Source organism: Lissotriton vulgaris, chromosome 5 (assembly GCF_964263255.1).
Source record: "Lissotriton vulgaris chromosome 5, aLisVul1.2, whole genome shotgun sequence".
Classification (NCBI taxonomy): domain Eukaryota; kingdom Metazoa; phylum Chordata; class Amphibia; order Caudata; family Salamandridae; genus Lissotriton; species Lissotriton vulgaris.
This window is the reverse complement of record NC_141693.1, coordinates 1952369229-1952397141: the sequence shown is the minus strand read 5'-3', so window position 1 is coordinate 1952397141 and position 27913 is coordinate 1952369229. Positions and strand designations below refer to the sequence as shown.

General features: G+C 46.2%; 1 protein-coding gene across 3 annotated transcripts in view; it reads left to right on the top strand.

Annotated features, from left to right (window-relative positions):
- GPANK1 (G-patch domain and ankyrin repeats 1) overlaps window positions 1–27593 on the top strand; it is a 29576-nt gene extending 1983 nt beyond the window's left edge. For all 3 annotated transcript variants that reach the window (XM_086924626.1, XM_086924627.1, XM_086924628.1), the window contains exons 2-3: window positions 24829–25529; window positions 26523–27593. In XM_086924626.1, coding sequence (XP_086780752.1) covers window positions 24943–25529; window positions 26523–26982 — 1047 coding nt within the window. In that variant the 5' untranslated portion in view covers window positions 24829–24942 and the 3' untranslated portion in view covers window positions 26983–27593. The remainder of the gene's footprint in view (window positions 1–24828; window positions 25530–26522) is intronic.
- Window positions 27594–27913: the final 320 nt, after the last annotated feature.

The window sequence follows — 27913 nt, the reverse complement described above, 5'->3', positions numbered from 1 at the left end:
AAGGGCTTGAAAGTAGGAGGCCCACGGGAAGAGTGTGCAGTGTCTAAACACACATGCAAGTTACCACAGAGTTATAATGGGAACGTTAAAGTTACAAAGTAGTTGATTTAGCACACTCCGGGTGGACTACGGTAAACCCCTTTTAAACTAGGACACTTGGATAGTCCATACCCACGGGAGCACCAGAGTACTCGAGTTAACTCACCCAGGGAAGCCGGGTGCATTGGTGTCTTTTTGTGTCGGGCGCTTTCTGGGCTTACCTGCTATCCGTGAGGAGCCAGACTCGTGCTGTGTGCTTCCTTGTTTCCTGCCATCTCCAGCAACTGTTCGCGACACCCGCTTCGCGGGTGCCGCTCAGCGCCTCTTTTGCCTTGCCCTCCCTGGTGTGAGCGGATCCACAGTCCGTGGTGAGTAACGCGCTCCCAGGTTGAGGATTGAACCAACTGATTGTGCGTGGAGCCTACCGGGGGACTGCGAGGTCCAGCAGCCTCAGCTGCACACAGCTGCTGCCTCTTCCCCCGGCGGCCACGCCCCCAGCCTCCGCATTTAACACCGCCTGGGTTCCTGGTTTACTGGCGCTTTCTGGGCTTACCTGCTATCCGTGAGGAGCCAGACTCGTGCTGTGTGCTTCCTTGTTTCCTGCCATCTCCAGCAACTGTTCGCGACACCCGCTTCGCGGGTGCCGCTCAGCGCCTCTTTTGCCTTGCCCTCCCTGGTGTGAGCGGATCCACAGTCCGTGGTGAGTAACGCGCTCCCAGGTTGAGGATTGAACCAACTGATTGTGCGTGGAGCCTACCGGGGGACTGCGAGGTCCAGCAGCCTCAGCTGCACACAGCTGCTGCCTCTTCCCCCGGCGGCCACGCCCCCAGCCTTCCCCCTTATTGCTGACCTCAGATCTGCCGCGACGCGGGACGCGCGCGGGACGCGCGCGGGGCGACGACCGGGGCGAAGACCGGGCAAAGAGCGGGCCGTTTAAGGCCGTTCAAGGACGGCAGAGGACGGCCCTGGCCCAGAACTCTTGTGTCTTCGCCCTTGATAACCATAACATCTAAAATGTCGACCATACGCAACAGAACTCGAAGTTGCGCGAAAAAAGCTACGGCGGTAGCTCAGGTGACTGGACCTATTGATCTTTTCATTTCACGCGTGCACGAGACTATTGACCAAAGTATTGTATTATTGGAAAAAAGAGTCTCTTTGGACCTTGCTAACGCTAGGCGCTCATCCTTGGGCCCTTTGGCAAAGGTTAAATCCCCTGCCATACAGACTTTGAATAATTGCTCCTTACCCATAACCATGCCTACTAACAGTGTTCCGACTGTACCGAATACTGTTGATTTATCGGTTGCCCCATCAGACTCGGATCCGTCTTTTGAAGACCTGGAGGTTACACCAGATCTAGAAACCTGCCAGTCACCTGACAAAGAGAAGCCGAGTCTGAGTGGGTCTAATGATGTGGAAACAGCCCCTGTACCCATTGTTCCCCGGAGAAGGGCTCCTAACCCTCCTAAGGTTACATCGAAGGGCAAAAGTAAAGCAAAAGCACCAGTTAGGAATCACAATTTGATCTCCCCCACCCCACAACTGACATCAGGTATTCCGTGCTGGGTGCAAAATATGGTTATAGATTTAAAACTAGACCTTGAAGCCACTTTAGCAGCACAAATCAAACCTTTAATTTCTAAAGTGGATAGGCTTACTTCCTTAACACACTCCAAATGGCCACAAAAAAAGCAGGGACAAGGGCATGTTCAGTTACAAGGGACTACAGAATTAGCCCCTGAAGGTTTAACGAGCATCCAGTCCCCTAAAGACGTATCAAATAAGGTTCAAGGTATTGCAGCCCCTGGGAACCCAGTTATATCCCTTGCGTCGCAAACAGTGAACAGCTCCGTTCAACCAATAACTGTACCGATTTTAAAGGAGAATGTCCCTGTTCAGGTGAATCAACACCCTGTTGTTGCTAATATTGCCACCACATCTATTCAAGCTAAAGAAGTAGCAGGGAAACCCAATCCAACCTCTGCACCTCTTCTTACAAATAAACCTGAAGGGCCAAAGCCAAAGCAGGCACGTTTCAGGTCCATTAATTTACCACCAGAGGTTTCTCCTTTTGTTGTTGTGTTGACAGCAGTTCCCCCATTGAAAGAGGGAGTAAAAGAAACGTTTACCGAGCTTAGAAATAAATGTGCCCAATGGCTCCATCTACATAAACCCCTACCTAATAACATGAACGGTGTAATTCTTACCGTACGGAGAGGGGATTGGTTGGGCAGAAGTAAGAAATCAATAGTAGGGGACGTAATAACTGTTAATTTTAGGGATGTAGGGGCAGCAAGCTATGTATGTAATGCACCCAATAGTGGTCCTGCGACCCAAATTAAACCACTTCCTTTGTCGTATTTTTTATCAAAGCCCGCACGACCTAATCCTCACTGTTCCACTTTTCAAAGTAACAGTGGACCGGGGTTTTTTCCACAGCAAGCCATCAAACCTTGGCAGCAACCACCTTATCCGCCCCCTTTCTTCCCACATTATGTTAATTTACAGCAGCAGCTATCAAATGCCTCACCTTTTCCTATGCATCAAGTTAAAGCCCACTGGCAACACCCTTTTCATTTCCCGCCACCTTTACCCCAGTCTGCTTACCAATGGCAGCAATCTTTTCAGCCACCACAATTAGACAAACATCCGTGGCAACAAACGTGGCAGGACCCGCCCCACTCCCAAGACCCCATGTCCTCACAATTCGCCCACCCAAATAGATATGCCGTGCTAGATGAGGTAGACTGACTTAGCCCTCTCGAAGCACTGGATCTAAATATTCCTAAGCCCTTTCTTGATATGGAGTGTTCTTCTTCCTCTGCCACGCCCCTTGCTGTACCTCACGAATCTACTACATTGACACTACCAATACCTCCCCAGTACATAGGTAATCAGGGTAGCTCTGATAAATGTATAACTACTGCTAGCCCGAGCCTAAGTCCAGTTACCATCTTTCGGGAAGAGGGTCCTGCCTTTTTACCACCAGCAAATCAGCCGGAGTTATCTGTTGTTGGTAAACCTGGTAAACCAGCAGGAATTTCTCTTGTTTCTTGGAACATCGCTGGTCTTACCGGCAAATTAGGTACACCCTTTTGGACCAGCTTTTTGGGTGAGGGATTTGATTTAATCCTACTTCAGGAAACTTGGTGTCCAGACCCTATTAACATCGAAGGGTATGCATCCTTCTGTCTTAGAGCAACTAAATCTAGCTCGGGTAGGGCTAAGGGGGGCCTTTTATTGTTAGTGTCAACCAAGCTGTGTGACTGTACGGTCAAATATAGCACGACCGTGGGGACATACAGCCAAGTTATTAGGGTGGAGTGTAGGAAGAACATTGATTTAGTCATTGTTAATTTTTATAATAATATTTTTGATGCTACTAGGGGGGATATTTTACTGCCTCTAGAAAGGGAAATCAATAAGGCTCTTGATATCTCGAAAAGAAAGGCTGAGGTGGTTTGGGCTGGTGATTTTAACTTGCAGCCCTGCCATCTGTCTAATGGGAACATCTGTGGCTTCGATGTAGCATTAAATAGCCATTGGGGAGACCAGGGGGGGAGGGAGGATTCTCCCCACTTTCAACACTGCAGTTATGGTTCCACTTTAAATAATATGCTAGTCACGCTAGACATGACCCTGTTAAACTGTAATGTTAATAATCGGGCAATTATATGCCCTACATTTACAGGCAGAGGTGCAGGTTCATTTATAGATCATATTTTGCTGTCTAGCAGTGGAGCCTACACGGATTTGTATGTGAATGAAGAAAGTCTCAGTGACCACAATAGTCTACGTGTTACCCTCTTGGGGCATGGTACCTCATCAGTTCCAGGTGGTAAATGTACAACTGATATAGTGCCTACTAGACCTAAGGGCCTAAGGGTCAAATGGACTGGTTTAAATTCCAAAGTCAAGCAGAAGGAGGTCGTTACTCTTTGCAAGAATCAAATTAGTTATTGTTTGGATGATGATAGTGATTCTGGCTGCTTAATAGATTATTTTGTATCTATGAATAGCATTATCGATGGTATTTTTACTAAGACCTCGTCAGTCAATGGTGGTCCAAAGCAGGGGTGGTTTGATAAGACATGTATAGTCGCCCTCCGCGATTTAAAGAATGCGCTAGGCACTAAACCACGTGTTAAGACGGATATACAATACCACAGGGCTTGTTATAAAACAGCTATTAATAATAGGAAAAGGGTATTACAGTCTGAGGCGTGGGATAAGCTGAGGGAGGCTGCTGAGACCAAAAATAGTAAACTCTATTGGGAAACAATTAATAGCCCGTTTCTCAACAAAGAAAATGTCCCAGAACTGACCTCATACGTGGCATGTAGCGACTGGGTTAATCATTTTTCTAAAATATTTAATCCAGATAGGTTAACTTCTGAGTTATCATCACCAGATATAAACCTATGGTTGCCCCTTTCAATGGCTATAACACTAGAAGAATGCCAGGAAGCTATCTCTTTAAGTAAAGGAGGCAAGGCCCCTGGCCCCGATGGGGTTCCGCTGGATTTATACAAAGACGAAACAGCGTTATGGGCTCCCATTCTGACGAGGGTTTTTAATTGTGCGGCTGAAAGTGAATTTCCTTCTACCTGGGGTCAATCGATCATCATTCCTTTACATAAGAAAGGTGACAAGTCAGAGGCCTCTAATTATCGTCCAATTTCATTACTGGACGCCTCTGTAAAGGTGATGAGTAGGATTTTGCTGAAGAGGCTAGAAGACTGGGCAACTGATTTTAACATCTTAACTAGAGTCCAATATGGCTTTCGCAAAGGCCTGGGTACACTGGACCAATGCGTAAATCTGGACCTTTTAATCAGTAAATATACTGTGGCTAAAAGTGGCAACCTCTTTTTATGTTTTGCTGATCTGAGCAGCGCTTTTGATTTGGTTAACCATAACATTCTCTGGGAGGTTCTGCTTGATGCAGGGGCACCAAGGGAAATAGTGCATTTTTTAGCTAGACTGTACGAAAAACTTTCATGTAAAGTCCGCTATGGCACCCTTGGTGAATGTACCCCGTTCTTTAGAGTGTCTCGGGGCATACGTCAGGGTTGTGTTTTAGCCCCGCTTTTATTTTCCCTTTTTATTAATGGTGTTGACCGATCCCTGACCGACATCCCAGCAGATGCCCCTTTGATTGATGGTAAACCTGTTCCGCTGTTACTTTATGCGGATGACGCTGTTCTTTTATCTCGAACACAGTTGGGCCTACAGCGCCTAATTGATAATTTCATGCAGTTCATTCGAGCTAGGCGGCTTCGTGTGAATAAAACTAAGACATATGTAATGTCATGTGGTCAGGCAGCCAAGCAGGTAAAGCATACTTTCTTCCTTGACAAGGAAAAGCTAACTTCTGTTAAGTCCTTTTGTTATCTGGGAATAACATATACTAATAGTGGGTCTTGGAATGCGGAATTTGATGCCGTAAAAATAAAAATGCTACGGTCCACTAGTAGCATATTTCGTTTTGCCTCTAAACTCGGCTCACGAAGTATCTTAGATATGATGAACATATACAATGTATGTTGTGTTTCCTCTGCTCTGTATGGGGCAGGGGTGTGGGGTCACCGTGAGGGTATTTCCCTGCAGAAGGAGGAAAACAAGTTCTTAAGGAGGTTGTTATGTGTTCCCCCTTCTGCCTCCATCCAGTTGATCCACGAAGAAGTTGGGATCGAGTATATTTCTGACTTAGCAGCAGTTCGGCCACTCTTATTGTGGCGTTCTATTTGGGCTAAGCCAGAGACTCGATTCACCAAGGACATTATCCTTGATTGTATAGGTTTGGATCACTCCTCACGTATATTATGGTTAAGATACATTCATCGTTGGTATCTACTTCTTTTTAACATTGATGTGTTCTGTGAGCCTGAAAAGGTTGTCTCCATTTCAAAAAAAGAAATTAAGATAACGTTCCTTAATTTTCGTAAGGCCGAACGAGACAAAGCCGTTGGCAATCTTGTTACTATGAAATTTTATAAAGACTTAAATTTAGCTCCCGGACTACAATCCTACCTTGTATTTGTGACTCGCCCTTCTCACCAGTATGTCCTAACACGGGTCAGATTGGGCATTGTACACCACTTGGTTGCTTTTCCAAACACAAAAACTAGTTCAAACATACCCTGTCCATGCGATAGCACCTCCAGGCAGAGTAGTTGCCATTTCTTACTTTTTTGTAAATTTTATCAGTTTTTTAGGTTAAAATACCTCAAACCTATTTTCATCAAATATAACATTTGTACCACACAAACAGCATTGATATTTTTATCTTCATTAGAGAACGAGGAGACTTGTTTCTTTTTGGCTACTTTTATTTTAAAATGTACAGCTGCCAGGAAAAGTATTGTATTATAATGTTGTTTACTTACCTGTCTGTACATATGCTATACAGCTGCCAGGATCTGTTTATGATAATATTACTGTTTAACACTCCTGTCTGTATATATATGTTTTCTTTTTTAAATTTTATATCAATTTCTGTAATTAAGGTATTTTTAAAACATGAAGAGGTCCACAGTATTGAATGATTACTTAATAATTTTAATGTTCAGTTCCCATGAAAAGCCTAGTGAGTAACTCCTACTGATCCCCAGCTAGTCAATGTAAGAATGTTTGTATTTTATAATAATATGTTGACCTATAGAGGCATGTTCACTTTCTACTTGATGCACTTTAGCCTTCTTTTCTTCTTAGGATTGATTATATGGCGATTTTTAATATTTCAATTATGTATTTCTGCTTGTATGATTTGTATGTACAAATCGAATAAAAGCTTTTGAACTGAACTGTGTCGGGTTTCGTCACGGTTTCCTATGGAGAGCTGCAAAGAAGTGCTGCAGGCGACCAGGAGAGAAGTGTCCGGTTGGATCCAAGGGTGGGTCAAAGATGAGAAGAACCTGAAAGCAGAGGGGACAGAGTCTGGGTCACTAGCCAGTGACCAGGAAGGAACCAGGCAATGTCGACTGTTTCAGGTGAAGAAGGTGAAGCTTGTCTCTGCAGCCACAAGGACCAGGAGGAGTCGATGACGACCAGGAGCTGGATTCGAGCTGTCCCGCGAAGGATCTAGTTGACTGCGGTGTCAGTATCCGGATTGGACCCAACAAGCCTTGGCAAATGCAATCCATGCAGGAAGGGAAGATTGGCTTCAGATCAGACTAGCAAGGTCTGAGTCTTTGCAGGGAAGCGGGAGCAAGCCTTGAGCAACCAGGCCAGCGGTGTAAATTCAAGATGGAGTCTTCGGAGGGCTAACTAGCCAAAGGGCTAGCAACTGGGAAGTCGCATCGAGCTGAAATTCAAGCAAGGACCCCACACAGCACTTCTGGAGTGGGGAGGGCTGTGCGTTGGTGCAAATGGTGCTCGGATCAGGGGCTTCTCAAACCCCAATGCACAACTTTGAGGGTACCTCAGAAGCTGCACAATTAGCAAAATGCAGGATGTCCAGGGAGTCCGGTACCACGCCTCTCTGGTCCGCCACGGGTCTCAGGTTTGGTGTGGGTCGGAGTCAGAGAAGTCTGGAAGTCCAGGTCCTGCGTCGCTGAGTCTTCGGGATCCGGCGGGAGCCTCGACAAAGCAGACCGGCAAGTTACTGGTGGTGCCTGTTTGCACAGGGTGGTCACTCCTTGACCACAAGGGAGATGTCTTCAGTCTTTTAGTCAGAATAGAACGTCGAAGGTCCAAGAGTTTCGTATCAGAGTTTCGTTCCAGGATAATCTAAAGTCTCTAGACACAGCTCCTATCTTTATACTAATCTAAGGGGCTGGATTACCTGCTAGGTCCCTCCTATGGGTGGAACCTGGGAAGGGGGTGGTTACACCCCTTTCCCTTTGTCCAGTTTTGCGCCAGAGCGGGGCTGGAGTGCCCCAGCAACTGGTTTGAACCGGGCTATGCATGGAGCACCTTGTGTGCCCCAGGCAGTGTCTGGAAAAGCAGTTTTCCATTCAACCCACCCTGCCCCAATACACTATAGGCTGCCTGCCTTGACAGGAAACCTATTGTCCAAGCCTCCCTCGCTGGAGTTTCCCCCAGGTGCAGGAAGTTAGACTTGCGTCTGTGGCAGCAGCATCCATTTTGTGATGCTGAGGCTGTTTAACTTTAACTGGGTAAATGTAAATGTACAAATGTAAAATGTACAGGAATTTATATAGCGCAAATCACAGAGCGGTTTCTAAGCGCTTGCTTAGGGAACCCGTCCTGGTATTCCCCTGTGAGATAACCCCGGCAGGGTATCCGCAAGGTGAAAGCCAGGCATCCTGCTGCGAGGGGCCGTTGTGGAGATTAAGCAAGCTATTGCCCAGAATCGCAGAGTGTGAATCGAGTAGGCACCGGAGCGAGAACTGACGAGTCCATGGACATTTTAGGACTCCAGACCCCACCGAGCCGGGAATTGAACCCTGGTCCCGGGCTGACCTCTGCTTCCAGGTCTGCCGCCTCTAACCAGTGAGCCACACTTCTCCACGTAAAGCCGTAACTACATGTTTTCTCCCTCTAGAAAGGTGGAATGCTACCTCAGTCGCCAGAACTGGCGAGAGGGTAGTATTCCAAAGTGTTTGACACCTTACACAACATGTTTCGATAAAGCCAAACCAAAGTTAGCAATAACCACAAGGATTATAATGCACGTAAGAGTATATGGTATGGCTATATCATAGAACAGCTATAAGGATGCACCTATGCCCTTGGTACCTAAGGTACACTATACAGGGGCTCACAAAGGTGACCCAATTCCCAATTAGGTATGTAATACATGGTATCAATTTAGAGAGAGAACAGCTGGGCTGTGGGTCTGATTAGCAGGCCCACAGCCACACTAAAGTCGAAAAACCAGAGAATCACTGCAACAAGTGGGGGTGAACAGAGGCAGCAGACCCTACTCTCCTACAATTAATTCAGACCCATGCCTGCAACCTTGTCAACATCCTCAACAGCCAAGTGGCTATGAGCACCTTGGAATGTGTGTCCTCATGTAACGTAACTCTTCAACAAAAAAAAGTCAACAATGTTGCCTCCTCTTGCTTCCACGCACTTCGCTTGCTCCACAGAATATTCAGATGGATCCCAGCCAATGTCAGAAGGACCGTTACCCAGTCCCTTGTCACCAGTTGCCTCAACTACGACAACGACCTCTATGCCGGCATCTCCACCCAGCTCCCCAGAAGACTCCAGACCTTTAAAAAAAACTTTGCAGTCCCGGTCCTCCCCCAAATGATTCCTTATCGCCCCCACCTCAGAGACCTTCACTGGCTCCCCATCCAGAAGAGATGGCAGTTCAAGATCCTCACACATGCCTACAAAGCTCTCCACGGCCTAGGACCTGCCTACCTCAACCATCGACTGAACTTTCACCATCAATCAATCAATCATAGCACTTGTAAAGCGCACTACATACCCGTGAGGGTCTCAAGGCGCTGGGGGTGGAGGGGATGCTGCTACTGTTCGAAGAGCCAGTTCTTGAGGAGTCTCCAGAAGGTCTTCGATCTGCTGTAGGCGGATGGGGAGGGTGTTCCATGTCTTGGCGGCAAGGTGGGTGAATGATCTGCCGCCGGTGGTCACTCTTCGGATGTGGGGGATGGTGGCGAGGGCATGGTTTGCGGAGCTGATGGGCGGGTGTAGAGGCTGAGTCGTCTGTTGAGGTACCCTGGTCCGGTGTCGTTGAGTGCCTTGTGTGCATGGGTGAGGAGCTTGAAGGTTATCCTCTTGTTGATGGGTAGCCAGTGCAGGTCTTTCAGGTGGGGTGTGATGTGGCTGCGGCGGGGGATGTCCTTGATCAGGCAAGCAGAGACGTTTTGGATGCGCTTGAGTCGTTTCAGGAGTTTGGCTGGGGTTCCTGCATAGAGTGCGTTGCCGTAGTCCAGTCTCCTGCTGACGAGGGCCTGGGTGACCGTCCTTCTAGTTTCGGTGGGGATCCACTTGAAGATCTGCGACGCATTCTGAAGCAGGAGGAGGAGACGGGGTTGACCTGCTTTGTCATGGAGTGTGGAGTCGAGGATGACCCATAGGTTTTGTGCGTGGTTGGTGGGTGTGGGGGGGTGCTCCTAGTGCCGTCGGCCACCAGGAGTCGTCCCAGGCCGAGGGGGAGGATCCGAGGATGAGTACCTCCGTCTTGTCCGAGTTCAGCTTCAGGCGGTTGTTCCTCATTTAGTCGGCGATGGCCTTCATTCCTTTGTGGGGGTTGGTTTTGGCGGTGTGGGGGTCCTTGGTAAGCGAGAGGATGAGCTGGGTGTCGTTGGCGTAGGAGATGATGTTTAGGTCGTGCTGTCTGGCGACGTGGGCGAGTGGTGGCATGTAGACGTTGAACAACTTTGGGCTGAGAGATGAGCCTTGGGGTATGCCGCAGATGATGTTGGTGGCTTCGGAGCGGAAGGGGGGAGGCAGACGCTCTGGGTTCTCCCGGTGAGGAAGGAGGTGGTCCAGTCCAGGGCCTTCTCTTAGATTCCGGCATCGTGGAGGCGTGTTCTTAGTGTGCGGTGGCAGACCTGTATTGAAAGCGGCTGAAAGGTCTAGGAGGATGTGGGCCGCGGTTTCTCAGTTGTCGAGCATGATCCTGATGTCGGTGGCGGCGATGAGGGCAGTTTCGGTGCTGTGGTTGCTACGGAACCGTGGCTGAGATGGGTCAAGGATGTTCTCTTCGAGGAAGCTGGTCAGTTGTGTGACAGCCTTTTCAATGACCTTTGCCGGGAGCAGGGAGATGGGTCAGAAGTTCTTGAGGTCAGCCTTGGGTTTCTTTAGTAAGAAGTTGATCGCTGCGTGCTTCCAGCTCTCCAGGAAGGTCGCTGTCTCGAAGGAGATGTTGATGGTTTTCCGGAGGTGGGGTGCGATGGAGCTGCTGGCTTTGTTGAAAATGTGGTGAGGGCAGGGGTCTTCTGGGGATCCGGAGTGGACGGTGTTCATGATCTTGATGGTGTTGTCGTCGTCTTTGATGTTGGTGCAGGCGGTGCTCGTGGGAGCGAGGGTGTGGGCTGTTGCTGGGGTGGTGCGGCGTCAAAGCTGTCATGGATGTCTGCGATCTTGCAATGGAAGAAGGTAGGCAGCGAGTCGCACAGGTCTTGTGACGGTGGGATGTCGTTGGAGCTGGGGTTGGAGAGTTCCTTCATGGTGCTGAAGAGCTCTTTGCTGTTGTGTGTGTTGTTGTCAAGGCGGTCCTATTGGCGGATCTGATGAGTTGGTGGTGTCGGAGGGTGGCATTCCTGTGGGCTGTGTAGCTTTCCGGTGTTCTTTCGCGGGTCTAGTTTATTTTTAGTTCTGTGCAGGTTCGCTTGGAGGCCTGAAGGTCTTCGGTGAACCAGCTGGCTCTCTTGCTGGTGTGGGTATTGGGGGTTTTCTTGAGCGGGCGAGGGTGTTGGCGGAGTCATTGATCCATTGTTTCGAGGTTGCGGGCTGCGGTATCCGGGTCGGTTGGGCTCTGGGCGAGGGCGGCGGTTAGCTAGTCTTCGGTGGTCTTGCCCCAGCTGTAGCGAGGCGACTGCTGGGTGCGGTGGTGTGTGGTGGGTTTCCGGAAGGTGAAGTGGATGCAGCGGTGGTCGGTCCAGTGGAGTTCGGTGGTGCGGTCGAAGAAGACATGGGTGCTTGCTGTGAAAATGGGGTCAAGCGTGTGGCTGGCATCTGAAGAATTTGGTTTCCATGTTGGGCGGGTTGGTGGGCCGGAAGCTGGTGAAGCTGCAGTTCCGGCAAGAGAAGGGTCCTTGGGTGCGTTTCGGGTGGCCTTGCAGCAGGTGAGAGATCATCCAGCGTTGAGTGCGTGGAGAGTGCTGGGGTCGTAGTGGAGGCAGGCGTTGTGGTGTGTGCTGGGGCCAGGGTTCCTGGTGCTGGGCGCGGTCCAGGCTCGGACAGGCGCAGTCGGGCTTGGCTTAGGCACGCCAGCGGTGCGGCCATGCAGAGTCCGGAATATATGGGGAGGTGGGAGGGAGGAGCAGCTGGGAGGCGGGAGCAGCGAATGGGCAGTGGGCAGTCAAGGGGGCGGGCCGCAGGGGGCACAGCGGCGGTTGAACGAGTGGCACAGAAAGCCAAATGGGGCACAAAAGAGGGGGACAATAGTGTCACAGAAGGCAAAAACAGGGCACAAAAGAGGGGGAAAACAGTGTCACATAAGGCAGAAAGGGGCACAAAAGAGGGGAAAAACAGTGTCACAAGGCAGAAACGGGGCACAAGGGGGAAAACAGTGTCACAGAAGGCAAAAACGGGGCACAAAAGAGGGGGAAAACAGTGTCACAGAAGGCAAAAACGGGGCACAAAAGAGGGGGAAAACAGTGTCGCAGAAGGTAAAAACAGGGCACAAAAACAGAGGATGAGCAGACTCACGAGCGAGTCCTCAGCAGCGGCAGCTGGGGCAGAGGCACACAGGTGGAGCTGTACGGAGGGGGAGCGACCTACTAGGAGGGTCAGGGGTCACCATCCCGCTAGACACCAGTGCTCCTCTTCACTTGCCCTCGTACACAACTTCCAAATCAATTGCAGCTGCAACAGTAGCCGCTCTGTCTCCTACATCACTGCTAAGACCTTGAATGACCCACCCTATTAACTCCGCCCAGCCCCCTTGCTCACTGACTTCAGAGAGAGACTCAAGACCTGGCTCTTCAATAGAGACACCGCACCCAGATACCCCTAAAGGTGACAGTGTTGCACTTTACAAATGCGGATTGATTGATCAGAGGGATTATAGCAGGAGTGGATGAGGGGGGTGGTGATGCTGAAGTGTACAAAAGGTTTCAGGAGGACTAGTTAGGATTGATTTTCTAATGTAGCATTCATGGATAATTATTGACTTGAGAGTAACAATTATTTTAGGGCGTTTTTCAAGAGATTTGTAGTTGTCCTAATTTCTATGGGTAGGTAGTTCCAGAGTTTTTCAAAAGCCACTTTCATGGTTTTGCCTCTGAATCTTGTTAGTCTCCATATTGGGATGATAATTTCGCATCCAGAGGTGGAGCGCAGCCTGATGATGTTTTATGGAACTTGAAGAGGTCTGATAATTATCAGGGAGTAGTGTGGATGGCTTTCCACATACGATTAGAACTGGAATAAAACAATTTTGTGGGCTGTGGTTTCTGTATAATTATAGATGTGCCTCATTTGCCACATTATCAGTCATCTGCTAACCATCTACCAGCAGCCTAAATGGCACCATGGCACCCTGTTGATAAAACGACTACACTGGCTCCAGGTAGTCGAACGCAGCACATTTAAGCTGGGATGCTTTATCTTTAAAGCACTCCATGGCAAATGCCCACTGTGTGTATATTCTTGGATTCCGCTATACCTCCCCTCCTGGGCTCTTAGGTCCTCCCATCTTAATTTTTGGGCACTTCCATCTTTTAAACGCAAGAAACTGGGGGGGGGGGGGAGGTGGGGAGACTCAGATTCTCGGTCTTGGCCCCTCCATTTTGGAACTCTCTCCCTCTGGATATGAGATCATTGACATCTCACTCTCAATTCAGGAGACTTCTAAAGACCTGGCTGTTCCGCCAGGTGTATGACTGAATGATCTAGTGGTAGTATCCCTTGGACTGCAGCGCCATGAAACCGCATGGTGTACGTGCGCCGTAGAAATATCTATAACATCTGCTGCATAACCTGCATTTTTTTAAATGGTTTGTAACGCAAACAGACTTAAAGTTACTGAACAACGTGTTGCTGCACCATGGAAGGCCCACCACAGATGTTGATTGGTGACCTTAGTTGCTTATTGTGTCTGGGAGTTAAAACAGGGCTAATGAGATGAATCTTTGCCTAGAAAGTCACAACATGTGAAAATAATGAAGTAGTATTATAATTTATTTTCTTGCTGCATATTTTACTCAACCCTCCTACATAATGTGGTCTTATCCTGCTGAATAATTTTAGTGGCCCATCTTAAAAGGTAGCACCCTCTGTTGTATTTCGATTTAGTGTTTAGGCAAGACAGCTGTGCTCTGAAGGAGGAAAAGGCCTTTTGTTTCTCAGTCTGAAAATGGTTCTTCTAGCTTGATTTTGCGCATTTAGTTTTGCAGTGTCTTTATTTTAGAGATTTAGGTATACTGCCATGAAGTAGTATATAACCCTGGGCATAGTTTGCATAGTGGTGCTACGCGTAAACATTTCTTGTCATACTAGGTACTTCAGTGATCTGGGTGGGAATTACCCAAGTTTCGAGCAGTAAGAAACACATACAGTTCTCAATATAATACATTGTTTTGAACTTCTAAACACAATTGTGCTTGTGGTGTGCAACCCTGTTAACTAAAAATGAGCCTATATGTACCACATTGTGCAATCTACACATCTAGCAATAATAATTTATCAATCAATAATTGATGTCTGGAGTCAGTCTACTCAAACCTATTAGTGAAGTAGGCTCCAAAAATGGTCTAACAACGCACTACTTAAGCAAGAGAAGGTGGCATTTGTAATCCCGAAGCAGCGGCGCCTAACTACAGTTTTCCTCCGCTTCCTCGCACTTAATTGCTGCAGTGTGCCATCTGTTTTTTACCCCTCCCTGACAGACGTAGTTGGGGGTGTCATTTCCCACCTTGTTATTCAAGCAAACGTGTTACGTAATAAAACCATGTCAAATTAGGGCCAAAACGACAAGAATGTCCTAAGAGGGCTCCAAAGATGGGCAGTCGGAGGTAGAGTGTTGGCCATTTTTTTATTTACGATTTTTATCCAAATTCCTGTATGTAGGTTAACAGCTGACCGGTTCAATCGCGCCTCGGCAGACTAGAGGAGAGAGCCTGGCAGGGAGGTGACTGATCCAGGCGCTGCCTAAAACAAAGGATCCATGAAACATCTCTCGACTGGAAGAGTTTTATGCGGCTTTGGTGTTTAATTCCTTCCTCTGGCGATTGAAACCGGAGCCCTTCCGAAGGCAGAAGGCCATTTCCTCTAGTAATCCCCTTCATGCATAATGCATAAAGCAGACGGGAACAAGCAGGGTTGAAGGTCTGATCTCCTATGCATCAGCCCTGTGTCTGGCTATGGGGCGGATTGCTTTGGGGCAGGCTGCCTGTATCAATAAGCAACAGGGCGAGCCCCCCGAAGAAAAAGACGCCATTCTGACCGCGCCCCTATCGCGACAGACTAGAGGGAACACCGTTCGTCAAAAGGCCTGTTGTGTGTCTCTGTCCGTATTTTTAGGTCTCGCGACCTATCAATGCGCACAAGCGCATTGAGCGGAGCGAGAATTCAAGTGCTCAAAATACTCGTGAAACCAAGGGTTTCGTTCGTGCGGTTTTCTTTGAGTTCACGTGAATCACATGACCAAACAAGCACGCGCATCAGCCTCCCTCCCTCCCTCCTAATTGCATTTTTTCACGGCCGCACAGCACATCAAAGGGCTTCTCCCAGTGTGTGCTGTGCGGCTTCTCCTCCCCTAATTATTCATGGCTGGCCGGTGGCCGGCCGTACTTTCACTTTCCCGGCTGCTCTTGTTCCTAATGTCTTCCCCTTCATCGACTTCAGTCTAATTGTTCAACCAGTAATCTGCTACTTTCTTATGGGTACTGCTTGCTCTTCTGAAGAGTGGAATAGAAGCTTCCTGCAAACGGAAAACCTTTATCATTTGTTTGTAAGTCTAAATAGTTGTGCAGTCATATTGCCATCCAAGCATTGATCTTGTACGCTCGCAAGGGCGCAGAAAGAATTGTAAAGATGGTGCGAACACACTTAGCAAGGTGGTGTGCATTTCAACATCCTAGCCAAGACTAAGCAACACTGCCATGGTTGACGTGGACAGCTTAAAAATGTTACCGGATGACTGCTTTTCTCCTCTAACATCCAGATGACCCGTTAGCCATAGTAGGCTAAGCTAGAAGTATTCGCACTGCCCAGCCGCTGCAGAGTAGTTGCAACATTAGCTATTCTTTTTCACATGGACTACGTTTCAAATCAGCTATTCTTTGAAAGGAAATATATTTGTGTTCTAAGACAAATGTAATTATATGCGAACTGGCACAAAAACAAGCGCACCAGCGAGCCCCTGAGATCTTGCTGTTTTGAGTAGACTGACGTAATCACTAACATAAGTAATGCAGGGCTTATTCTGCCGCGTGTGTCTACACTGCGTGGGCACAGAGGTTTCACCTCTCTCTTCCACCTTAATTTCCGTGTGAACACTGGTGGGCTACTCCAGCCTTCCGGCCGGAAACCGAACAAGAACTGGCAATGCCAAAAGGTATGTACGCACTCTGATGAGGACCATTGACCGACATATTCTTGCCTTCATCCACGGAAACCGAACAAGAACTGGCAATGCCAAAAGGTATGTAAGCACTCAGATGAGGACCATCGACCGACATATTCTTGCACTCATCCACTAACCCATCTATAAAAAAAACACAAACTCAACAAGCATATGCAAGACCAACTGTAAGATTAAAAGTAGATCAAAGGAAAATGCCGCTGCCTAAAGTGTATGCTTGCAGTTGAAAACGTGGAAAGCCATCTTGCAGTGAGATTGTACAGGGTGTGGTGTTGTTTTGATGTGTTGACATGGCTGCCACGTTTAGTGCTTATTTGTTGGCCTTCCTAGAAAGAGAGACAATGGACAATACATTTCTAATGAAGCTACCTGCTTTAGAAGCAGTGTCCATTTAGGACCAGGCACTTTGTAGAAAAAATAAGCAGCAAGCCCAGAACCTCTGTCCAGAGAGCTGTAGTTCGCTCTAAAAAACATAAAAGAATGGGAAAGAAAGAAGTGTATGGTATCCTGTAAAAGGAGAAAATTCATACAAAACTAAAAGACATGTCAACCAGCTGTGGCACTGAAGCGCATTCAGTTTAAGGCTGGGGTGTGGATGCGATTAAGCAAATGCTGTTTCTACTGGCCCAATGGAGCCAATGGCTGAACTGGACAAACCCCTGCGCCTTGCCCCAGGCTCTATGCTGTCTTGGATGGAAGCAGAGAAAGAGAGAGACTCAAACCGACCAGTGGCAGAAGAAGGTGATCCAAAGACCCTCTGTAAAATTGACTTGTCACCATAAATTAATTCCAATGTGCAAGGCAACCATCAGACATACAGCCACACAGTTTCACATGTGTACAAAAATGCTGTTGGCGCAAAACAAGCTACAGTACCAATGCACATTTTCTACTCCTACGTTTTGTAAGAGGCTAGTCACCACCAGCATCTTTGAGGGGTACAGTGATCTGTGATTTCCATATAGCAAAATGCCCGTGTCTGGTCTATAACACAGTGTAATGCCAAATCCATGAAGCCTTACTGGTTTTAACAATGGCTTTTCACCATAAATGTCAAGCCTATTGCTTTTTTTCATAACTTTTCTTAAGAAACAATCAGTCCTATGGCATCTGACATAACTTTTCCTAATGAACCAATCAAAGCGTTACCTGTTGTTATTTGTTTGTTGGCAAAATAATATTCAAGCCCTTGCAAAAAGACATGGCAGGAATGATTACATTACTTGCCTTAGAGTTTAAGATTGGCAGAGGGGTGTTCAACATCAAAGCCCTTGCATAGAACAGTAATTTGAGATTCCATGTAGCAAGATATCTGCCTACACCCTTTATCACTGTTTAATAACAATTTACACTTTAACCCTGTGGGTAGTTTAACAGGCCGTAACTCAGTTGCATAAACATTTTTCAGTTTTACATTATGTCTTCTTCGTTATAAATAAGGTAACAAAAATGCTTTAAACACTTTTTTTATTATAACTTTATGGCATGCCTCACAGCAGCCAAGCTGCTCTTGAGCATAGCTTACATACATTGCCAAAGCCAATAGCTCTGGCATAAACGTACCATTGCCATTATAAATTACAATCACTTTTATTTAAGTATTAATTATTTAAAAAAATTAAAAGCCATTGTTATTTGTAATATCAATACATCTAAGTCACGGCAATACAAAACATGTGGCATTACAAATGCTAAAAGTGTCACATTTGCTAAAGTTAAAAGTATTGGCATTGTAAATCACAAAACATAAACATAAAATGTTATTTACAAACCAATAGCTCCAACTTTCCTACTGCGAGACCTATTGGCAACGCCAGTGCTTGTTATGCTCCAGTTGTGTCTGTGTCTCGATTGTTTACTGCGATTCTTTGATCTTCAATGGTTCTCAAGACACTCTGCCACAGAAATGTTATGTTGTGCTATGTTTTTGAGCTTCTGGCGCTCTCCAATCTCATCCTGTTTCTCGGTGTGTTGTCGCACCTTGAACTGGGCCGATCACTGCAAACAGAAGAGAAAAACCCAACCCGAGTGGTTCTTTGTGTATCTCTGCTCTGCGTACAGTGCCCCCTCACTTTCTCTAAGCCTCCCTGCACGTTGATAAGCAATAGATCTAGATTTTGTTGTTAATATGGGTTGTTAATCATTAAACCAAACCTAAGAATTCTTGTATTGGATTGTGTTTCTTTTCACTGCTTTTATTGTAGGAAGCCATCTTCTATCACATTATAGTAAGGCAGCTCACTGGTTTACTGCATATGTAGCACACGTGCTCATAGCATGTATGTCACAGTGTTAAATTCTGGCTAGCTGATGAAGAATGTCATTAATCTTGTGTTAATATAATACGTACTGTTGATATAGATGCATATGATTCCGAATATTTAATTCTAAAAGACAACTCTGTAACATGCACAACATATAAATGGTCTCTTATAAAAGAAAAGACGTTTTTTATGGAAAGCTTTCAATGCATCATGTCGCCGCATTCCTTCTACATATTTTTACGATACCATTTCCTGCCCCCTGGGAAATCTGACTGCTCCGAGGCTGCACTGCAGGGACCTGGTCATCAGTTACAATATAAACCATGTAAACATGCATCCAGGAGCTGTCTTGTTGCTAAATTAGACTATTAACCACACTGCTGCCCAACTTGCCCAACCCATAAAATGTGGCCTGCTAGTTAATTCAACCATTCCTTCCACTCTTCATTTTACATGGAGCGGCGTGGGCCATTAAACACCCATCTGTGTAAATACAGTGCACATACAGCGACCAGAGTTGAAGTGCAGTGGCTCAACATTGGCTACTGTGTGACCAGGGGCACGGCTGAGCTCTTTAACCGCATCGATGCTGCGGCGATTTTTGCACTGTGTGGCTTTTTTTTAAAAGCCGCGTTACATGACGAGCTCAGCTCGTCATCAGCACACGCCACCCGTGGGTGATGACGAGCTGAGCTCGTCATCAGCATCGAAAGGGTTATTAGGCTTGACCTGAAACGGGATGATGTGCTGTCAGCAAAATCTAATATATCCCCAAAAAAACATGCATTTGCAATGCAATAGGTCTTTCATCACTAACATTTTGAGCTATTGGCGTTGCAAATAACTATGCAACGCCAGTAGCTCAACCTTTCAGTAATGCAAGATTATATTGCATTGCAAGTGCTTGCTTATTTGATAGTCGCTTTGAGCATTGAAAGATAGTTGTGCATCACAGAGGACTCTACATCTACTCGGGAGGATTGTGGTCACGTGAAGGAAGTCATGAGATATTCGAAAGAGCAAACTTGTCCTTATTTAATATAAATATAGGAATGTGCCTTTTTTGCATGGCCACCTTGACCCCCCTACACATACACACTTTTTGAACCAATGCTGATGGTTATGATTTTGAAAGTGCATTGGAGCCTGCTGCCCAGACCCCAGTGCTCTCTCCCTAAAACTGTTATGTGTAAATTGGCATCCCCCATTGTCAAGGACTTTACCCCCCTCATAAATCCCTAGTATAGGGTACCAGTGGTACCCAAGGCATGGTTCGTAAATGGGTCTCCAGGGCTTGCAGCACTGTTTGTCCCACCTTGAGTGACCCAAGAGAACTTTTGGCAGCAGGCCTGCATTGCAGACTGCAGGAACAGTGTAAACTGATCCAATTCGACTTTGCCCTCCCCATGTGTGGCAAAATGAATTCGCTGCTTTTAATATGTCAGTCACCCCTAATGGAGGCCTCCTAAAGCCCAGTAGACATTATATTAAAGATGTGAGCATGTAAGTGCAAGCCTATATGTCCCTATAGCGGCCTTTACCATTAAAATACACTATAAGTGATAAACGGTCCATGGGATAACATGGGCTTGTACCCAGGTAAACCAGAGCTTGGCAGCTCTACTATGGTACTGTCTAAATATGTCATGCTTGGTATCAAACAGCATGCCTTCTCACCCCTGACACAAATCTTGCGTCAAGGGTGATTTGGCATGCACTCAGGTGACTAACTTAGAGGTTCTCTGTGCTCTGGCTGGCAGCCCACGCTTGCTGATGCCAAGACAGGATTCTGACCTCCTGCCAGGCAGTGTTATCACTCCCAGGAGTCAGGAACAAAGACTTGGGTATGAAGGAGGCCATGCACAGCTTCTCGTGTCAATTTGACAGGACAGGTTAGCGACTGCAGTCCATTTTAACCTCTGCATGATAGCAGTAACTGGGTGGACGAGGAGAAACTATCTTTAGCTCAATGGAGAAAAGTCTGAGGACCTGCTCTTTGGAAATCAAACTTACATCTAGGATCACGGTTGGTGGCCAGAGACACTAATCACTATACCTTGGCCTATTGAGAAGGCTAAGAATCTTGGGCTCTTGCTTGACTGTCCCCTATTCTTAAATCTCCAGGTCAATCTTGTGGTTGCAATGTGTTTCTGGTTGGTCAGGATGTTTAGAAAAGTCTTTCTTTTCATTCCCCTTGCTGCACAGAAACAAGTGGCTTTGGCACTAGTCATGTCTAGAATATATTACTGTAATGCCCTATATCTGGACACCAACAGGAGCACTCAAGCTAAATGACAGCTAGTGCAGAATGAACTGGCTAGGCTCACCTTGGAAATTCCCAAACGACGGTTGGTGAACAATGGGTTACAACACCTTCACTGTCTCCCTATAAGGGAATGTATTATGGTAAAAATCTGTCTGCTTCAGGCATAAGACCCTCTATCGGAGCTGCCTAGTAGGACATAAAGCTATGTTTCATAGCTACGTCCCCGGTAGGAATCTTCATTCTGCTCACCTTAATTTGGTGACTGTGGACAAATGTCTGAAGAAGTGGGGAGGGAGAGCCTTCTCCACCGCACCAGCAAGATTATGGAAATCACTTCCATGTCATCTGACAGACATTACAGCTTACGCCCCTTTTAGGAAAGCTCTAAAGACCTGGATTTTCACACTCTAGTTCTTTTTTTGCTAGTCTGTTTGCTATTTGTGGGTGGACCCTTATCACTGAGACCTTAGCGCCTTGACACCTTCAGACATTCTCAGCACTTTATGAATACCTATCATATCATATCTCCTCCCTCTAAGGAAAGCTAGTGAAGTGGCACATCAAGGCAGTGAGCTTCAAAGGCTACACTGCTTCAGATATGCATCAGGGCTGACTCACAAAGGAAAAAACAGCCCTCCCCTAACTAGCACATTTACATCCGGGCTGGTGTTAATTTAGGTATGCAGGAGGTTTACACCCCCAGAAGGCTAGCTACACCTCTAAGGTATGTTGCATGGTCTATACAGCTACGGAAGGCGTCTGACATTTTAAAAAGTGGTAAAAACAGTGGGTTCTGGGTAAAAAATCTGACCTACACCCCCGGTTGTGGTCACCTCAAGGGCTGATTAGCTGCTGGGGCAAGCAGCCCATTGGCCACTTGCAAGAACACCCCATAATCTAAGATTTAAGGGCTACCCCTGACACCAGAACCTCACTTCTAAAGAACTTGCATCAAAGAGGACACAAAAGAGACCTGTGTCTGCAACAGCAGGACTTGCATAAAGCAAAAGAGGTATACTCTGTCCTTGTGGCAATGCTCCTGGAATAGTCTGATCGAAACCCTACTTAGGCTAACTCTTGGTTCCCCTGGACAGAGGGACCCATGTGAGAGCCTGAGGCACCCTCAGGCTCTCCTCGGCCAGCGGCACTGGTTCCCTGAAAACTACAGGTAAAACAACACTGTGAAATGTCTTACTCTTGTCTTGAAGTACTAAGAAATAAATTGGAATTCTTTCCAGAGAAAAGGTGATTCATCTTACTTGTTCTGGCACATCCTAAAGTTTGGTACCAGTAATGGGGAAAGGGTCTCCCATTGTCAAGAACAAGTGAACCACACAATATATGCTCTATTAACGCAGGGTTGCTAAGGCTCTGGACCCATTACCACCCACTCTCTGACCAAAACAACACTCTGGATCTGAGGCATCGCTGGCCATAGGGCACTCCAAGGGAACACCCAAATCCAGATGGTCTAGTGCTCTGTGGGAACTGTTGTCCTGCCTTCACAAAGCTACAGACCTCTATTGTGTTCCCTGGAACCACCAGCCATCTGAGTACCTTTTTCCAAGGATTACTGCTGCCAAGGCATGTTGGTTGCCAGTCTGGCAACCGACCCCTGCACTCGACGCTACATCTAGAGGGAACTCCATCCGATGTTAGCATTCACCTCGTTGTTGTGTTTTTGCATCTTATTCCCCGCAGCACTGTATAAGTGGTAAAAGCAGCTCTCCCGTGGCTCCTGTCAGCCCTAGGGACAATCAGTACAACTCTGCACCCGGGCTCGATGTGCCAGGTAAAATGGAACTGACTGTTGTGGCTTCGTCCTGGAACCCGCATTACCTTTACCCTGCAAGTGACCAATTGTAACTAGTTATTTTTTCAATTGACTGCAATGATAAAGTCACACTGTATTATTTTGCACTGGGTTTATATTGCTTCTAAAATCTTTAACTCGGGTTATATGTATGCTATTTGTTAATTTTGTTGTCTAAATTAAGATAAAAATACACTTTATTTTTATAAATTGGTATCGAATTTCTCTCGAGTCTTGTCAATTACTTATCGCCAATGTTGGTACTCTGAAATGTTTAACACATGTTCCCCTAGTAAAGCCTGACTGCTCTTTGCCAAACCGCCAACACTGAGCTAAGGATTTATTGTTGTAAATCCAAGGACCCTCTTCAGGGTCTGTGAGAGTGTTGCATGGTGAAGCCTATCCTGCATTACCACATAATACTCCACTGTCCTACAATTAAGATTTATATGTTATCCTTGTTAAGAAAGAGGCCATTGAGGTTCATCCAGTGTTTGATGGAGAGAAGGATTTGTTGAGTGCTTCTTTGTTGGAGTTGTTGCTTAGGTCTATAGCAGCAGCACCATCTTGGAGTTCCTTTATTGCGTTTTTCTGCTTCTCCTAATTCATGACTTCTCAATCTCTCACCTGTGACTGCCTGGTTCTGGCAATGAGCTGTAAAAGAGAGATCATACTTCCCTTATTTATTGTGTGAGGCGCATGCAGAAATGTATTATCTCGACCTGGTTATTAGTTTGCTGAAACCACGTTCACAAGTTTCAGATTCAAGAATGATGCATGCCTGGCAAGGTGGGTACCATACTGTAAATTTGGTTTATACTTCATTGCATGTCACAGCAGGGCGTAAGCTGGTGGAACATGTTTACACTACACTGTGTTCGAGAAAGCTGGGCAAACGGAAACCTTGCTCTTTATGGGATTTACATAAATCTTCCACTTGGTATCGTTTCCACAGGCCTGATTTGCGCACACATGCGTATTTATAAAGTAACAATATGGTCTTCCTCATCACCACTAAAATGGCTAAATACTCAGAAGTATCTTGCACCTGCTCTGGGGCACCACATTGGAACTGGGGAGCTAGTGTGGTTTCAATCCCTCATAAACACCCTATTCCCCCCTCCCCCCTCCACCCCAGACCACTGTCCACCTCATAGCAGGCTTTGCTTATAGTCCCTGGCGTAGAATTTGTGGCATTGAGCTTGCCTGTGGTTCCTTGCCTGAAAAGGGGACTAGCACTGTTCAGGGTTACAGGGTCTGACCCAGTGCTCTAAAAGTCACACACTAGTGTTGGTAGCCTTAGCACTGGTGACCCTCAGCACATCACCCACCTATTGCCTGACCAGGACTAACCAGGACTAAAAGTCACACACTAGTGTTGGTAGCCTTAGCACTGGTGACCCTCAGCACATCACCCACCTATTACCGGACCAGGACTAATGTGGTCTGGCGTTCATGCACTTTTCTGTATTCTTCGCCGGACTAACCTTGATAGCTCCATGAAATCTGTGTTTTTTGTGGTTTAGCCCTTGAGGTCCCATGACTCCAGTCTATTCCTAAAGGGGGTGGTGAATGCTGTCATAAGGGAGATCTTCAGATTCCTGCCACCATGCTGGAGATTTGGGTCAAGCCCCAGCAGTGCTGCACTGTAGATATATTATCTACAAACGCCTTTCTGTCCGCTCCCAAACAACAAATGCACATATGGAACTTTCCACAACCTATACAATATTGTTTATTATCCTCTTCCCAGTAGGAGCACATCAGTCGTGTCTCCGTAGACCCTGTCCCTCAACCCAGGCTTAGCAAACTTCTTCGTGATTACCCCCATTCTTCTTAATATAAATTATTAGAGTGACTTCTTGAGTTCCTTTACAGTAACAGCGCATATACCTGCGACAACAGTACACCTGCTTCAGTCACTCTGTTTCCTTCGCACATGGTACAAAAAACAACCCACTTACAGTCGAGTTTTCAGTCCAAACTGTGTGGTGCTGAATGACAATTATTCTGAAATATTGATAATTAGGAAGTCTACTTTCTATTGGATGTGCATGGCTCCTTCTCTGGGCGGTACTACTTCATTTTAATGTGTGATTTCTGAAAAGCACCAGACCTTTATTTCATGGTGTCCTTTTATAAATATTGCATTTGTTTATTCTTCTTTCATTTGTTTTGTCTATAATGTAATGCGCTACTGCAGCATGTGTATTTAGAGATGCTATTAATTATTAATCTTGTCTTTCTTTAGGTCGGTGTGCAAAGTCCTCAGTTGCTGACCTTCATCTTTCCCATGCTTTGCATGTGACCCTTAAGGTATTTCTCTGCCCTTTTTTGAACAGTTTTGGAACCACCCTGCTTAAAAATGAACCATCCCCAGCTGATAACCTTCACTCGTGCCAAAGATGGATCAGACTGCTGGAGAAATGGGCATCATCACAAGGAGAGGGCCCATCGTGCAGAAGGCGGCACTCTGCAGGGGGATGAAGCAAGAAGCTTCTATGAAAGCCTCCTTGCAGTAGGAGAGGGGAATTGTTCACGGAGGCCACCCAGAAAAAGGACAGTACTGCGACGGCAGCTCAGAGCTGAGAGTGCAGCCCTTCCCCCTACATCTTCTTTCTCGCCAGCAGACAGGTCTTCAGTTCGCAGCGGTCACCAAATGCTGAAGTGTGCTCAGGATGGAGATTTGAAAGCTCTGCAGAAACTAGTGGAGGAAGGCGCATGTGATGTGAATTTCCGGGATGGATACTACTGGACAGCTACTATGTGTGCAGCTTACGCCGGACGCACGGAGATTGTGCGCTATCTTCTGAAATGTGGGGCTGCCTGGGTAGGAGTGTGTGAAACACAGGGCAGAGATGCCATGGCTCTGGCCCAAGAAGCTGGGCACACCGAGGTGGTTCGCCTTTTACAGGAATGTCGGAGCATCCTCAAACAGGAGAGGGAATCAAGGTAAGTTAGTGAGTTGGGCATCTTTTTTAAAGTGTGTTTTATTAAGTACCATTTGAGATTTTATCTTTGGGCTTATAAATTATGGGCCAATTCCATTAGACCCTGTGAAGATCTTTTGACATCTGAAAGAGCTGTAACTACATGGAACCACCGTTGAACAGTGATAAGTGGGTGATTATTCGTGATGGGCGCAGCAGAAGGCTACTGTTATTTAAAATAAAAAATGTAAGATTGTTCTTGTAAACCTTTATATTGTAGTACTGAAAGGTCTCTTAGAATAAGATAAACAGCCAGATTAGTGCTCAATGTCAAACATCACTTGTAGCTGTAATACAAAGCCTGAGAGAGAAAGGTGTGTATTTTATTTTTCACTTGCCTGTAGCATGGCGATCCGAAAGGGTACAATTAGGTTATTAGAAGGGGTGCTTGTGGGTTGGATAAGGAAATGGCATAGATAGCCATGTTTGCGAGAGAGCAAGATAACCTAGATAAGATTGTAACAGCAATTATAATAATTGTTTACCTTGCTTTTACTACAAGAGCCCATTGGGAAGGGAGATGTTAAGGTAAATAGGGATGTGAATAGAGAGTAGTGGATGCTTCATAATTGACCAGGTATTGGTATAACCAGTAGGTGATTCAGATAACTCTCCTGCCCATTTCTGCAGTGGACCGATTATGACTGATGTACAGTCTCTTGTATGCATGTATGTATGTATGTATGTATGTATGAGCTGTTCATATAGTGCAGACTTCGTTGATTGACATCAGAGGCTAGACATGGACATGGCAGGGTCGAAGAGAAAGTAAAGACACAGGCAGAATTAAAAGTAAGCTCAATGTTCGGTGACACAAGGATACAAAACAGAATATTGCACCTAAGGTATACTATTTAGGTATCTGGTAGGATTTATATGCTAAGTTTGTTTGAGTAAGTCTTTTGATGTGTTCAGTCTAGGTATTGGCTCATGGTTTTTTTGCTCCTTTCACCAGGGAAAAAATCATGAAGAAGAAATATTGTGAGGTCTGCAAGACTCAATACCAGGAAGACAGCGTGGAGCAGCACAATCGATCCACTGTCCATCTCTTCAACGAGAAGAAGAATCCGGTGCCCACTTACTACTGCATTCCTGAGCACAATGTAGGGTACAAGTTGATGGTCAAGGAAGGGTGGGATCGTGAGACGGGACTGGGCCCTGATGGTAAAGGCCGTAAGTTCCCAGTTCAGACTGTCCTGAAGCGCGATCAGAAAGGCCTTGGCTTCCAGACAGACCAGAAGCCTAAAGTTACACACTTTGGTGCCCATGATGTTCAGGCCGTGGAACGCCAGAAGGCAAGGCCAACCAGGACCCAGAGAGTGGCCACCATCAGTAAAAGGGAGGAGCAACGGAGGGAAGCGAAAGCAAAGAACTGGGAGAGAGATCTCCGAACATACATGAACATCGACTTTTAACGCTGCACTTTCTCTGGTGGAACTTACTAATGACTAGATCGCTGAAAGGTGGTGCCCAGAACTGCTCTGTTACTAGACTACCATGCCATTTAAAAGATACTTCCAAAACTCCGAAAGCTGTTAAATCTGGGAACATATTGTATTAAAAGCATTCTATTTAAAAAAATATATAATTTTCTATTGCTTTCGTTTTTCTATGTTATAAAGCAGGGTTGTGTCCATCTCTCAAATGTCAAAATCAGGGCTGGGATCTTCAAGATATTGGCATTGTACTGTTGAAGCGATTCTTGTTTTTATTTAACTGACATGTTAAAATTCTAAGAAAGCTAGTTATAGCAAAAACATGTTTTTATTTTTTTTAAAGCAGCAGAACAAACACTGAAACAAAGAAAGTATGTTTAGAATGTAATGTGTAGAGAACACGTTTATGAATATGTCATTTATTCATGCAGCATGTAAACCAAGACTCTGGTTACTGTACCACTTCATAAAACCTTGCCATATGGTATGAGAACATAAATATTACAACTGCAACAACAGTGAAGGTGAGGAGAAACAAGGGATGGGATCGGCATTTTTGTGGTATTGTAAATGGTTCTGACAAGAGAAAATAGTGTGGGTCTGTTTCATATTTGTGGTGATGGCTAAAAGTCCTCAGTGCGAAACAGGAAAAGTCTATATTGCATTAAAAGGAGTGTTGGCTGCATTTAGGTGGTTTTAGAACTTCTTTTTCAGAGATTCCACTCTCGTGTTTTTTCCCTCCAGCAGGCTGTTGCAGGTGTCCAGCATTTTGAGAGAGGATACTCTGCACCATTTTCCAATCAAGTAGCGAAACTAGCTATGATACTGGCTGTCTTCCTACAAGCCAATCAGTGCTGTACTGCACTAGACTCACACCTAGTACTTACACATGCTCTCAGCTAGACATTGT